At 48.0% G+C, this 13,626-nt stretch overlaps 1 protein-coding gene across 4 annotated transcripts in view; it reads left to right on the plus strand.

The window, feature by feature from the left end:
• Window positions 1-13,626, plus strand: part of FERMT2 (fermitin family member 2) — a 170,082-nt gene that overhangs the window by 139,925 nt on the left and 16,531 nt on the right. For all 4 annotated transcript variants that reach the window (XM_015415539.1, XM_015415547.1, XM_015415522.1 and 1 more), the window contains 2 exons: window positions 1,998-2,104; window positions 5,210-5,431. In XM_015415539.1, the coding sequence (XP_015271025.1) occupies window positions 1,998-2,104; window positions 5,210-5,431 (329 nt within the window). The remainder of the gene's footprint in view (window positions 1-1,997; window positions 2,105-5,209; window positions 5,432-13,626) is intronic.

Raw genomic sequence — 13,626 nt, forward strand, 5'->3', positions numbered from 1 at the left:
TTCCCTTTGCAGGGAATGCAGGCTGCATCTGAGATTCCTAAGGCGACCGGCTCTTGTATTCAGCAGTAAAGTATTCTGTCTTGGAGGGTTGTGAAATGACAGGCATGACTGATATCACTCCCCCCCTCTCCTTAAAGCCTTCGAGGCAGATCCACGGCAGCTGCCAAATGACCTCAGTCCGCAACTACGAGGATCTGAGCTGGGGAAGGGCGGCATGGGAATACCTTTTTGGGAGCTTTTTTCCACAAAGCTGCCGCTGACGTGAGCGTTAAAAGAATTCTGCAAGAAGAGCCGGAAGAGGCCGCAAATACCAACTCCCATCTTGCAAGGAAATTGATTTCTTTATCCTCCTCCTGTAGAGGATTGCATGAAAGGCCTTTATAGTGAGGCTCATCTAAACACATTGTCCCCAGTCCCTAAGGGCACACAGCCCTGGGGCCGTTTGTCTTTCACTGCCCCCCCCCCCCCAACCAACATGCAAGCTAAAACTGTGCGGGTGAAGTCCTGAGTTTGGCAGGGAGGCACTGCAACTGTAAAGGAAATTAAAAGCACAATTGCATACCCTCCACAACTTGCATGCATCAAGGGTTCTGCTAGGTGCAGCCATTAAGGCCCCACTTGAATATGTAGCAGTGCGATTTGTCATGCCAAAATTTATCTGGATGGCACCCATTCTGCAGAAGGTATGCCCCAGTGACTTTCAGTGGAATTTCACTTCTGCATCTGTCTCCACACCATACGCCTTCAGGCATGCAGTAGTCTCCCAATGTACAGATGTTCACATCCACACAGATCATTGGGAGCCTGGCCTTTTCTGCTTTTCATGTTTTTAGAATAAATTTGTATTTTTAGCTGTGGAGAAATTTGACTTGGTTCCCCTGTTGCGGTTCACATGTAGGCAGCTTTTTGTGCCATTCGGCTGTCAGTTCGTAATCCAGGGCAGTCCTAAATAAAGCCATCTTCAGCTGTCTCCTGAAGATGGAAAGCAAGGAGGCCAGCTGCACCTCCCTGGTGAGGTTGTTCCATTATGGTGCTGGTTTTAACTTTTCTCTGTGCCCGCAGGCTGGTTTTGGAGTACCTCCAGTCACCTGCTGGGTGCAATTTCCATTGTATCCAGATTTGGAAGGGGTGGGGAGCAATGTTCCTTCTAAGCTGTGGAGTCTTGTCAGCAAAAACTCTACTTTGTGAGTTACTAACATTAAAGTTGTGAGCGAGCGATTTGGCTACTGCATAAATTAGTTTGCTTCTGGAGCTGTCCTTCCTGAGCTAAGACAAAAATGGGTGAGTCGGAGGCCAAAAAAACTGTGAGCTAGCTCACATTAACTCAGCTTAGAGGGAACATTGGTGGGGAGAGGAGATCAGGTTGCTGGGAGCGTCCAGGACGGCTCCTTCAGCACCTGTTGTTGAACAACCTGAGTGCTATTTAGTAGTTTCTTCCAATCAAATGATGGGGGGGGGGTGTTAACGTGCATGGATTGTTTTGCAATACCTTGGTCTGTTCGCTTCCCATGACACTTGGCTGTGCGCTTGTGGAAGCAGGATACTGGGTGAGATGGACCATTGGTCTGATCCAGCAAAACAGTTCTTAATATTCTTATTCTGAGAATACACATGTGTCTTCTCACCTGCCTCGGGAGGTGGTGGATGCTCCTTTGCTGGACGTTTCCAAGTGGAGGCTGGGCGACCATCTGTCGGGTATGTTGTAGGGCTATCTTTTGGTTCTGCTCCTGCAGAATGCAGGGGGCTGGACTAGATGACCTGCGAGGTCCCTTCCAATTCTTAACATTCTATGATTCTGTGATTCTTCTTTCCCCTTTTGCTTAATGGGCCGGCTGTCCTATTGGCAAAACCTCCATTCTCTTCTTCCCCTCCTCGTACCATCTCTAACCAAAACATGTTCTCACACTCAGCAGACAGAAACTTCTTCCGGCGCTGTGTAGAACCATCAGCCGACTCCGTATGCAGCGTATAAATCTCCAGCTGTCTTTCCATTGTAGGCTGTGAGGTGACTCCCGATGTCAACATTTCTGGTCAGAAGTTTAACATCAAGCTTCTCATCCCTGTCGCTGAGGGCATGAACGAAATATGGCTCCGCTGTGATAATGTGAGTGTGGACAACAATATTCCCGCCCCTTTGTTCTTGCTGTTTGGGGGTACTTTCAGACTTCCCCGTAGCACCTTGGCTCATAACATGACACTTAGTACTAATGATCTGGAGGTTGGGGGGCATTACAGGGAGAGGCCCTCCAGATTGTCCCACCAATCAAAGAAGATTGTCTAGTTGGCACACGAGCAGGGGTCATTTCCTGCAGGAGCGCACAGGAGCGGAGCTCCAGCAGTAGAGAGCACATGCAACAAGCCCCGCCCCCTGCTCCCAGAAGCCCTCAGTCAGAGCAAGAAGCAGCCAGGTAAGTTGCAGAGCTCACCCCGGCCCCCCGGTACAAAACAGTCCAGTGGCACCTTTAAGACCAAGTTTTATTCAGGTACAAGCTCTCCCTCCTCTGCGAGGACAGACCTGCATGTTCCCTCCCACCAATAGCTCGCAATCCAGAACAGTCCAGTGGAGCCTGAGCAGTGGGTGTTGCCTTCTGACACACTTCCGGTGATGTCAGGGGGTGTGGCATATGCTAATGAGTTATGCTAATGAGCTCCTACACCTCTTTTTCTATTAAATGATCCCTGCACACGAGAGATGGCCTTTTCAGTGGCGGCCCCGCAATTTTGGAACCACCTTCCCAGGGAGGTGTGCCCGGCCCCCTCACTTTCGATATTCAGGTGGCAGCTGAAGACGGTCTTATTTAATTTAGTATTTATTTATTCTGACTAATTTAGTCTGACTAATTTAGTATTTATTTATTGACAGTCCTAATAAAAGATTTTGAATTGTGGGTTTCTTAGGCTCTTTTTTGTGATATTTTTATTTGCATTGTATCCTGCCTCAAGTTCTGCAAGAAAGAAAGGCGGCTAATAAATGTTTTAAAATAAACAAAAGTAAATACCTAATTCAGACAGGGATGTCTCCTGAGCGCATCGTCCAGCCTCTTTAGTACCTTGGGTCACTGTGAGTGGTTTACTTTTTTCCTTTGAATTCCTTTTTCTCCCTGTGGGGGAAAATTAGCTTTAATGCTTTGGAATATATCATTAAAAATGTTAAAATAGAGAGCACTATACCAGAATACATCTGTACATACCTGTGATTAACTCTCGAGTTTCTGCTAGGATGTTAAGTGGACTTAGGCAAGCCTTGAATTACTAAGAGCAAGGCAGATCGGTAAATGAACGTAGACCAGAGCCAGTTTGGTGTAGTGGTTAAGTGCCCGGACTCTAATCTGGGAGAACCGGGTTTGATTCCCCCACTCCTCCTCTTGCACCTGGCTGGATGACCTTGGGCAAGCCGTAGTTCTGATAAGAGCTGTCCTTGAAAAAGAGCAGTTTGTGTCAGAGCTCTCTCAGCCCCACCTACCTCACGGGGTGTCTGTTGTGGGGAGGGGGAGGGAAAGGAGTCTGTAAGCCGCTCTGAGACTCCTTCGGGTAGTGAAGGGTAGAGTATAAATCCAATAGCTTATTATTAATATTTGCTTTAAAGGGGTTAATAAGAGGAAGGCAGTGTCACCTCAGTGTCTAGGTGGGTGGTGGACACTGTCAAAACGGCATACAGTGCAGCTGGATTGCCATGTCCCATTGAGATCAAAGGGCACTCCCCCAGAGCACAAGCTTCGTCAGCAGCCTTCCTAGCCCGGTTGTCGCTAGATGACCTCTGCAAAGCAGCTACCTGGTCCACAGCATCCCACCTTCATTCAGCACCACTCCACAGATGCGGACGATGGAAAGGAGGCAGCTTTTGGGAAAGCGGTTCTTCAGTCTGTCTTCTGCTAATCCGCCCACACTCACCTCCTCAGTGGGTGAGCGTGCTTGTCTCCCATGTGGGACTGCAGAGAAGCCACAGCGATGAAAACGGGGTTGCACTTACCTGTAACCATTGTTCATTGAGTAGCCTTCTGTGCAGGCACGCACCCTCTCTCCAGCAGGAACTCGTTAGCATAATAGAAAGCCCAGCAGGAACTCGTTAGCATAATAGGCCACACCCAACAGCAGAAATTTATTAGCCTATTAGGCCACACCCTGACAGCACAGCTTATTAGCATAATAGGCCACACGCCCCATCAATGTTCCCTCTAAGCCGTGGAGTCTTGTGAGCAAAAATTCTACTTTGTGAGCTACTGGCATTAAAGTTGTGAGTGAGCGAGTTGGCTGCTGCATACATTAGTTTGCTCTGGAGCCGTCCTTCCTGAGCTGAGACAAAATTGTATGAGCCGGAGGCTAAAAAACTATGAGCTAGCTCACACTAACTCAGCTTAGAGGGAACACTGACCCCCATGCCTTCCCTTGGCTTGCCTTGACGCCCTGCAGTTGCGGGGCACCCGGGCAAGCCGGCCCTTGGACAGGCCGGGGAAGGCATGGGGAGGCATTTAAATGCCTCCCCGATCCTTCCAGGGGGGCCCCTGGCCCACCCACCTCAGAGTCGCCAGGGGGTTTGCTCTCCAGGCCTTCCCTCTGTAGCCATGCATGTGCAGAGTTTTTGGCTGTAGTGGGCGTGGCCAACTCTGAAGCCAGCCGGAACTCCGTTCCTGTGCGTTCCTGCCCAAAAATAGCCCTGCCTCCCTTCTTTCCCTGCTGTGGGCCGTTTATCATTTCATGTCAGTTCTAGTCCTTGCGGCAGAGAAGGGAGAACCAAGAGACGAGTGCTCACCCCATCCCGTCACGTGACCCTTTGGGTGGGAGAAAGGATCCGCTGAAGATGAGGGTGGGGAGGAGCTCTCTCTAGCGCTAGAAAGATCATTCGTCAAGCTTGTTAGCTCTTCTGCGGCTGGCCTGCGGCTGCACCGTCCCCGTGTATGCCTGCACAGAAGACCACTCGATGGAAGGACGGTTACAGGTAAGTGCAACCTTGTTTCACGAAACAGAAGGTAGCATCGTAACGCTTTCATCTTCAGTATGTTCGAGGCGACTTGCCCTTTGGTCCCCAGTCCCTTGCATTCCTTTGGGCTTTTGGATCCGTTCTGTATCGCTGCCTTGGCTTCTTCCCAAGTGTGTTCAGGTCTTGAGCTTTCCTTACCATTGAATCGGCTAAAGAATTGTTGGAAACAGGATGGAGAATACAACAAAGGCCCCCCTCTAGCGAGCACCTCCTCTTTCTTTTCAATCGCAGGAAAAGCAGTACGCACAGTGGATGGCCGCTTGCCGTCTGGCCTCCAAGGGCAAGACCATGGCGGACAGTTCGTACAATCTGGAGGTCCAGAACATCTTGTCCTTCCTGAAAATGCAGCACCTGAACCCAGATCCACAGATCATCGCGGAGCAGGTCACGCTGGACATCAATCCCGAGTGTCTGGTTTCCCCGAGATACCTGAAGAAATACAAGAACAAACAGGTACTACTTTACTAGGACCGAGTTTGCAGTTTGCCAGGTGAACAACGTTTGAGTCCAATCGGTGGCACCTTTTAAGACCAGCAAAGTTCTGTTAGGGGTGGGCGTGTGTTGCCCTGCAGATGTGGTCAAGGGTGCAGTTTGGTCTTTCCTTGAGCAACTTGCTGGTTTCTTCCCTGGCATGTTCTGAAGATCACTTAGTGACACCCCCGAGCCCTTCCTCTCGCTGCCTTCCCCCTTTTGGAAATCACACTGACGTTCCTGGAGCCAGGAATCTTCTTTGTTTGCTGTGCCGCGGCATGAATTTTCGATGTATACCGGTGGCATCATGTATAAACCATCGCTCCTCCTGAGTACACTTGAAACCAGTGTTCCCTCTAAGCCGAGTGAGTGTGAGCTAGCTCACAGTTTTTTAGCCTCCGGCTCACACATTTTTGTCTTCGCTCAGGAAGGAGGGCTCCCGAGCAAACTGATTTATGCAGCAGCCAAATTGCTCGCTCACAACCTTAACGTCAGTAGCTCACAAAGTAGAGTTTTTGCTCACAAGACTCCACAGCTTAGAGGGAGCATTGCTTGAAACTATTCTTACATTAAAGAAAAAATCTCCAGGTGGGGGAACGATGATTCCCCCCGCCCCTCAGTGCATGCTCTTTTGAGTGGGGCGGGCATTCTGATCCTGATAGCGGTTGAGCACAGAACTAACAAAACTATTCCAGGGTCATTGTCACAGCGTACAAAGGTCTGATCTGTGAGTGACTCATGACTGTTCTTCTGCGAGTGGCCACGTCCGTTCACCCCCATAGGCATTTTAGATCAAGAGCCTTTTCAGAAGCCATGGAACTGCAGGACGCCAGGGCTCCTGCTGGGCTGTGGTGGTTCTCCCATTCCATCTGTCCTTCCAGCGCCACCTTGGTCGCCAGCAATGTTTCCTCTAAGCAGTGCAGTCTTGTGAGCAAAAACTCTGCTTTGAGCGACTGGCATCAAAGCTGTGAGCGAGCGATTTGTCTTCTGCAGAAATTAGTTTGCCTCTGGAGCCATCCGTCCTGAGCTAAGACAAAAATGTATGAGCCAGAGGCTAGAAAACTGTGAGCTGGCTCACACTTACTCAGCTTAGAGGGAACACTGGTCACCAGTGCAGTGCATGAGGATGCATCTTAGAATCATGGAAGGGACCGCCAGGGTCATCTAGTCCAACCCCCTACACTGTGCAGGAAAGGGACAAATATTTTCCCCCATGTGAAGGACTTGGGAATGTTCAGTCTGGAGAAGAGGAGGCTGAGGGGTGTCAGGATTGCTCTCTTGAAGTCACTTAGAGGAGGGCAGGGAGCTGTTCCTCTTGGCAGCAGAGGAGAACTCGCAAGAAGGGGTTGAAATAAAGGGCAGGAAAGTACCGGCTGGATATTAGGAGACACTTTTTTACAGTCAGAGTTGTGCAACAGTGAAATCAGCTGCCTAGGGAGGTGGTGAGCTCCCCCCCACTGGCCGTCTTCAAGCAGCGGCTGGACAAACACTTGTCAGGGGTGCTCTCAGCTGATCCTGCATTGAGCAGGGGGTGGAACTAGATGTCCTGCATGGCCCCTTCCAACTCTGGAATTCTATTATTCTGTGCTCCATATTTAGAATGAAAAGAACAGATGGCAGAATGACTCAACACCAGGCTTGGGATTGGCTCATTAAACGGACTTCCTAAATATTTTCGGGCTGGAGATACTGCAGGCTGTAGCTTTTATAGGGCTGTTGCGATCTGTGGTGTGCGTGTGCAGTTTCTGTGGCTCACCGAAGTCTTTTGGTCAGACCAGTTTCTCACATTTTTATGGCCTTTTAAGTCGTACCCTAGAAGGGCCAAGACAAACAACCCTGAAGTATTACTGGCAGTAATAATAATGTGCACATATTTCGATGTCCCTTCTGGGGTATCTGCTGGATAGTCCCTGTGTGACCTATAATGTTTTATCTCCGTTGCTCCCAAATGCCCAGAACTGTTTTTTGTGGTACCATCCTAAAGCAGTGTTGCTCCATCAAAGTCAGTGGGCTTACAAGGGTATCACCCTTTTTAGGGTGGTACAGTTTATCTTGTCTTTTAAAATAAAATGTGTTCCATTGTATGTGAAGATGAGCGCTCACGTAGCCCCTTTTCCAAATTGAAAAAGTGCCATAGTTTTTAAATCCGGACTCATTTGCAATCTCTTCACTCTTTTGACCCCAGTGGATAACTACAGGGAGTGTGGTTCCTTTGACAGTGGTGAGAACAATTAAGTTAGCTGGACTTTAATCCTCCACCCCCTTCCCAAGTTCTGTCTTCTACAGACTGGACATCGCTGTCGTGTTGACACATTTCTTTAAATGGCCTGTGTCTGTGTCAGGAGCTGCACGTGGCTCTTTGACATGCCAACTTGTGGTTCTTCAGAGCACTGTTCCCCAATGTAGAAGAAGAAGAAGAAATAATTGGATCTATACCCTGCCCTTCACTACCCAAAGGAGTCTTGGAGCAGCTCGCAATCTCCTTCCTTTCCCCTCCCCACAACAGACACCCTGTGAGGTAGGTGGGGCTGAGAGAGCTCTTTCGAGGACTGCCCTTGAGAGAACAGCTCTGAAAGAACGTGTGACTGACCCAAGGTCACACCAGCAGTGGGGAATCAGACCCAGTTCTCTCAGAGTCGATACTCCTAACCACTACACCAAACTGGCTCACTTCCCCGTGTTTCAAAAGAGAGCGAGAGAAAGCAGGCGTAGTGGTTAAAAGTGTCAGACTAGGGTCTGGGAAATCCAGGTTCGAATCCCCTACTCAAGACATGGAAACTTGCTGGGTGACCTTGGGCCGGTCACGCACTCTCAGCCTGACCTGCCTCACAGGGTTGTCGGTGTGAGGATAAACTGGAGGAGAGGAGAATGATGTGAGCTGCCTTGGGTCCCTCCTGGGGAGAGAAGCAAGGTGTAAAGAAAGTAGATCATAAAATAAAAAGGGGGCGCAGACCAATGCTCCCTCAAAGCTGTGGCGTCTTGTGAGCAAAAATTCTACTTTGTGAGCTCCTGGCATTAAAGTTGTGAGCAGGCGACTTGGCTACGGCATAAATTAGTTTGCTCTGGAGCCATCCCTTCCTGAGCTGAGACAAAAATGTGTGAGCCGGAGGCTAAAGAAACTGAGCTAGCTCACACTAACTCAGCTTAGAGGGAACACTGGCACAGACCCTTGCCTGGTGGGGCTGGTGGTTGGCAGGTAGATTACACCTTGAAATGGGTAGAGAAACAGGTAAGCTGTTAGCTTCCTTGAGGCACAATGAGAGTAGCAAATGTTGCCTTTTCATTTGATCATAACTGGAATCCGGCTTCTCATGAGCTCCGCCCTGGAGTGAGTAACACCGCTATAAATTTTAATCACTGGCTTCTTTCTAAAGTGACATCGGCTACAGAACTATCACCGTTTCACTGGGAGAGAGCCCCATTGACTAAAATGGGACTTACATCTTCGCCGACCTGCTTAGGATCATGCCCACTGTGCCTCCGGAGCCCTGGTCACATCAGCAGAGGGTAGCAAAGGGCCAGCAGAGAGAACCGATTGCAAAAAGCAGACTCGTGTGCTGGTAGAGCAGCAGCCGTTCCTAAAAGGGTTGCCTGGCAGGTCTTTTGAAACCTACTTAATTGCCAGGGGATATACTTGAATGGCAGCGCTGGCGTTTGATCTGCTCCAGACATTAGAGGAGGGAGAGCTAGTCAGAAAAGAGGGAGGGATCTTTTATTGGCACACCTTGACGGCTTTCTGGAAGCAGAGCTTCCCTCTTTATATAGCCTGCGTTCATTCTCTGAAAGAGCCATTATACCCTGTACGATGGAGGCGACATTGCCCGGATAGCAAAATTATAACCTTTGGAACACCACAGACCCAAGCATGAAGGGCACAGACTTGGGGCGGCGGGTTGTGTATGCGTGTGAATCTTATGATGTCATTTGACCTTGCCGATGGCGGGAGTAGGGGGGGGGCAAATGAAGCAGAACCATTCTGACAACCAGAGAGAGAGAGCCCATTGATGGGAAACTGTGTAAAGAAACCGGCACTGTCCTTTCCATGGGCCAGCAAGATTTCTCAGCCATTCCGCAGAGCTTGTGTTTTATTAGCAACACTGTTTGGGAATGCTTAGACTTTGGAAGCTCGGTATTAATCCCACGAGGTCACGCAGTGTGGGGGTTCGTGTGGAATGGAGGAAACACTGCCTTTGTGGAATTCATAGAATGCAGGGAGTAAGCGGTGAGCAGAAAAGGCTGCCGCCGGGGAAGCGCTAGCTACTTCATCCGCCGGAGGAATGCACAGTGTCTGCAGTTCAGTAAAGAGAGAGCCTGTTGTGTGTTTGGGCTTGTTTTGAGCGGGGAAACGACATTTTCTCCCACCGCAGAACTTCACATTTTCTAATCCAAAGCTCAAATTTGACTCTCTGAATTAGACAGCAAGCTGCAGAGGTTGATGTTGCCGTTGGCTAGTGATTGGCAGGGGTGTTTAGTTAGAAGGGAAGCATTCCTTTTGCGACAGACGTGTGGAAACAGAGGGTCTCTTTGCCTGTTCCAAAGCAATGCATTAACCACTAAGCCACGGAGCTATATTGAGATGGAGTATTCAGTAACCCATCTCTATAGGTGATTGGCCCTCTGACTGAAGAGAAGACGGAAGATAGTTTATTCCTGGTGTCAAGCAAAAACCTCGTATCCCAGCCAAAGATCACTCATGTCTATCTTTCAAGATTTTTATTTAAATCAGTCAATCTTGAAATAAGTAAGTACGAAAGAATCACAGCGATACAAAAAGTGCTTGTGTTTGTAAATGAAATCAGAAACAGAAATTATATGCATATCGTCCCTTGTCCTATTTAAAGGTAAAGGTAAAGGTTCCCTTGTTCGAAAGCCAGTCGAATCCGACTCTAGGGTTGCGGTGCTCATCTCCGTTTCAAAGCCGAAGAGCCAGTGCTGTCCGAAGACGTTTCCGTGGTCATGACTAAACACCAAGGCACACGGAACGCCGTTCCCTTCCCACCGAAGTGGTACCTATTTAACTACTTGCCATTTCTTGCTTTCGAACTGCTAGGTTGCCAGGAGTTATCCTATTTATCTTAAAATTAATACAATTTCTGAGGTTCCTGCCAAAGTGCTTTCAGGAAGATGAGACCCAGACACACCCAAAGCACCTGAATCTCTAAAACGTGGGCTATCTTATATAGGCCCAGTTATGTGAAACTCAGATGACTTTATCAAAACTAATTAATTCATCTGCTTTGATTCAGTGATGTCAGTAGTTCCGACCTTTCCCATAGCGATGTTGCAAACAAGCAATCTGGCTGTTTTTCACTTTGCGAGATTTATTTCTGGGCAAGTTTCCAGCGATTCACTTATCTTCCCAATGATGTGATAGTAAGAATTTTGCTGAAATGGTAAAAATAAATTCTCAGGCCTGCTTCGTTCAGTCACGTGCCATGAAGAGTTAGAGGCGGTGACGGGGGCCAGCTGCCGAGGTCTTTCTTGCTACTGAAAAGCCTTGTCCTGGGAACTGAATGCAAGAATCTTTTTGCATGCAAAAGCATGGGCCCTTCCCATTGAATCCCCCTAAATAACGATACCAGGCATGTGAATGCTCATATACGATGTTTGACTGACAATTGAGTGGGTTGCACATTTTTCCTGGGCTAAACTGTGGTAGGAACTCTGCATTGCAAATGGGCCTTGAAGTAAATGTCTGGAAAATGTAGGCAGTGCAGCTCCATGGCCTGTGGTTGGCTCAGATGCTACGGCTTCTCAGCGGACATAGCTGTACTCGGTTTCTTATCCCTTAATTGCTCAACGTTTTTGTGGTTGCCATCTGAACGTCGGAACAGACTCCATTGGGCTCTGTTGTCTGTGTGGGTGTTGGGTTAGGTCCGTGGTGGCTCATGAACAAATGCAAGTCATCCGTGACGTTGCAGCCCCCAAGTGGTCAGTGTGCACGTGTGGACCAGCCCTGAGCCAGAAAACAGGGTGTGTGTAATGTGCTATCAGCAAGTAAGTTTTATTCATGGTCATTGACCAGCACATAGTACATCGATGGCATAAATGATACATGTGACATTAAAATAGAAGCAGAATTTTAAAAGCAGGTTTTTTAAAAAGGAAAAAACTCCATAAAAACCGTAATAGTTAAAATTAATAAAACTAAATCTTAATTCTCCTCTTTTTGAGCTACTATAGTTTTTCTAATGCTTAGGGCAAGCCATCTGAACCCAGCCACCCGATGAGTAACTTCTGCTCGAATATCCGATAAAAAACTTCTTAAAAGGCAGATTCTTTGCCTACGAGAAAGAGGAAGTGTCTTAGAGAAAGGAAGAGATTCGCGGGTGTTGTTATATGCCTTACAACCAAATATTACATGTTCTATAGACTCAGTACCATCTGCACAACAGGGATGTATCCTTTCTTTATAAGGAGTTTTATTAAATTTTTCTTCCAGGACTGCAGGTGGGAGTACATCCCAGCGCAGTAGTGTAAATGTTCTTCTGTAGTCCTGATTTGGAGCTGCGGTGGCTCAAGTGGTTAAGACGCTGAACTGCAGGCCGGAAGATCGGTAGTTCAGCAGTTCAAGACCCGGGTGCCGCATGATGGAGTGAGCTCCCGTCTCTAGTTCCAGCTCCTGCCAACCTAGCAGTTCGAAAGCAAGAAATTGCAAGTCGATAAATAGGTACCACTTCGGTGGGAAGGTAACAGCGTTCCGTGCGCCTTGGTGTTTAGTCATGCCGGCCACATGATCACGGAAACATCTTCGGACAGCGCTGGCTCTTCGGCTTTGAAACGGAGATGAGCACCGCAGCCCTAGAGTCAGACTCGACTGGCTTTCGAGCAAGGGAAACCTTTACTAGTCCTGATTTAGTAAACGGGAGAGGTAGGGCATAGGGATTACTCTGTTATCTGGAGCCAAGAGGGCTCGCCGTTTCCCTATCATGTTTAAATCGTGTTGCCTTGAGATATCCAGTATTCTCTGTTTTGCCATCAATGTGCTATCAACTCACAGCCGACTTATGGTGATCCCCTTTGGGTTTTCAAGGCCAGCGACTAACAGAGGTGGTCTGCCATGGCCTTCCTCTGCATAGCAACCCTCGATGATCTCCCTTCCAAATACTGTGCAGGGCTGTCCCTCCTTATCTTCTGAGATCTGATGAGATCGGGCTAACCTGGGCCATCCAGGTCAGGGCCGAGAGACACTGTATTGACTTTATCAGATATTAAATACAGGGGGTGAGTTGATTGGGGAAGCTTTTGCGTTTTCCAGTGTGTTTACTGGAGTACTCAGATTGCTGGCAAGCTGTGTTGAGTATCCCAGTAGTACATAAGTACTTGGTGAACCACAGCAGTAGTGCTCTAACACTCGCCCACTTGCAGCATCCTAGAAGGCTTTTCTGAATTGGCCCCTAGTGGCACTGCACGGCTTTAGTGTAGCTTTCATCTGGATTCCTTCGTAGTCATTTTCCTTCCTTAAACCAGTTTATTTTATTATTTATTTATTTATTAATCTCGGTTTATATTCCGCCCTCCCCACGAACGGGCTCAGAGCGGAGTGGAGGAGTTAAAACATTTCACAACAAGACGGATGTAAAGGACAATTTACTTTGCTTTGAGAATTATTGAAAATTGAAAGATAGCAGATAATAGACGACGTATAAGAATAATTAATGAAGGATAAGTTGCCTGTGGATGTAATTAGTGAAAAAGGGAGATATGAAGGAAATTTAAGAACTGGGCTGGAGGTTGGAGCACTGTGGGAAGCCAAGAAGGGGGGGAAAGGGAGGAAGGATATATAATTGTATACGATTTGATATATACTTAGTCTTGTTGTTTTTTATTATATCCTAATTAATTGTTTTTTTAAAAAAAACATTTCACAATAAGGATTAAAACATTTCGTTAGAATCTTCCACAATAAATAGTTAAAACAGATTTAAACAAAAGCTATAAACAAGAGCTTCTAGTGTCCCAGCCCCACTGCTGGACCTCCTGATGGCACCTGGTATTTCTGGCCACTGTGTGACAGAGTGTTGGACTGGATGGGCCACTGGCCTGATCCAACATGGGCTCCTCTTAGGTTCTTATGTTCTTAAGACTGATGACACAGCAATTTGATATGGTGGCCACAAAAAACTGGAGCCGCTAGGCCGCAGACCAGACAATGCGTCTTCTTCACCCGATGGGCC

Source organism: Gekko japonicus, unplaced genomic scaffold, assembly GCF_001447785.1.
Source record: "Gekko japonicus isolate JY-2015 unplaced genomic scaffold, Gekko_japonicus_V1.1 scaffold2089, whole genome shotgun sequence".
In the NCBI taxonomy this organism is placed as follows: Eukaryota; Metazoa; Chordata; class Lepidosauria; order Squamata; family Gekkonidae; genus Gekko; species Gekko japonicus.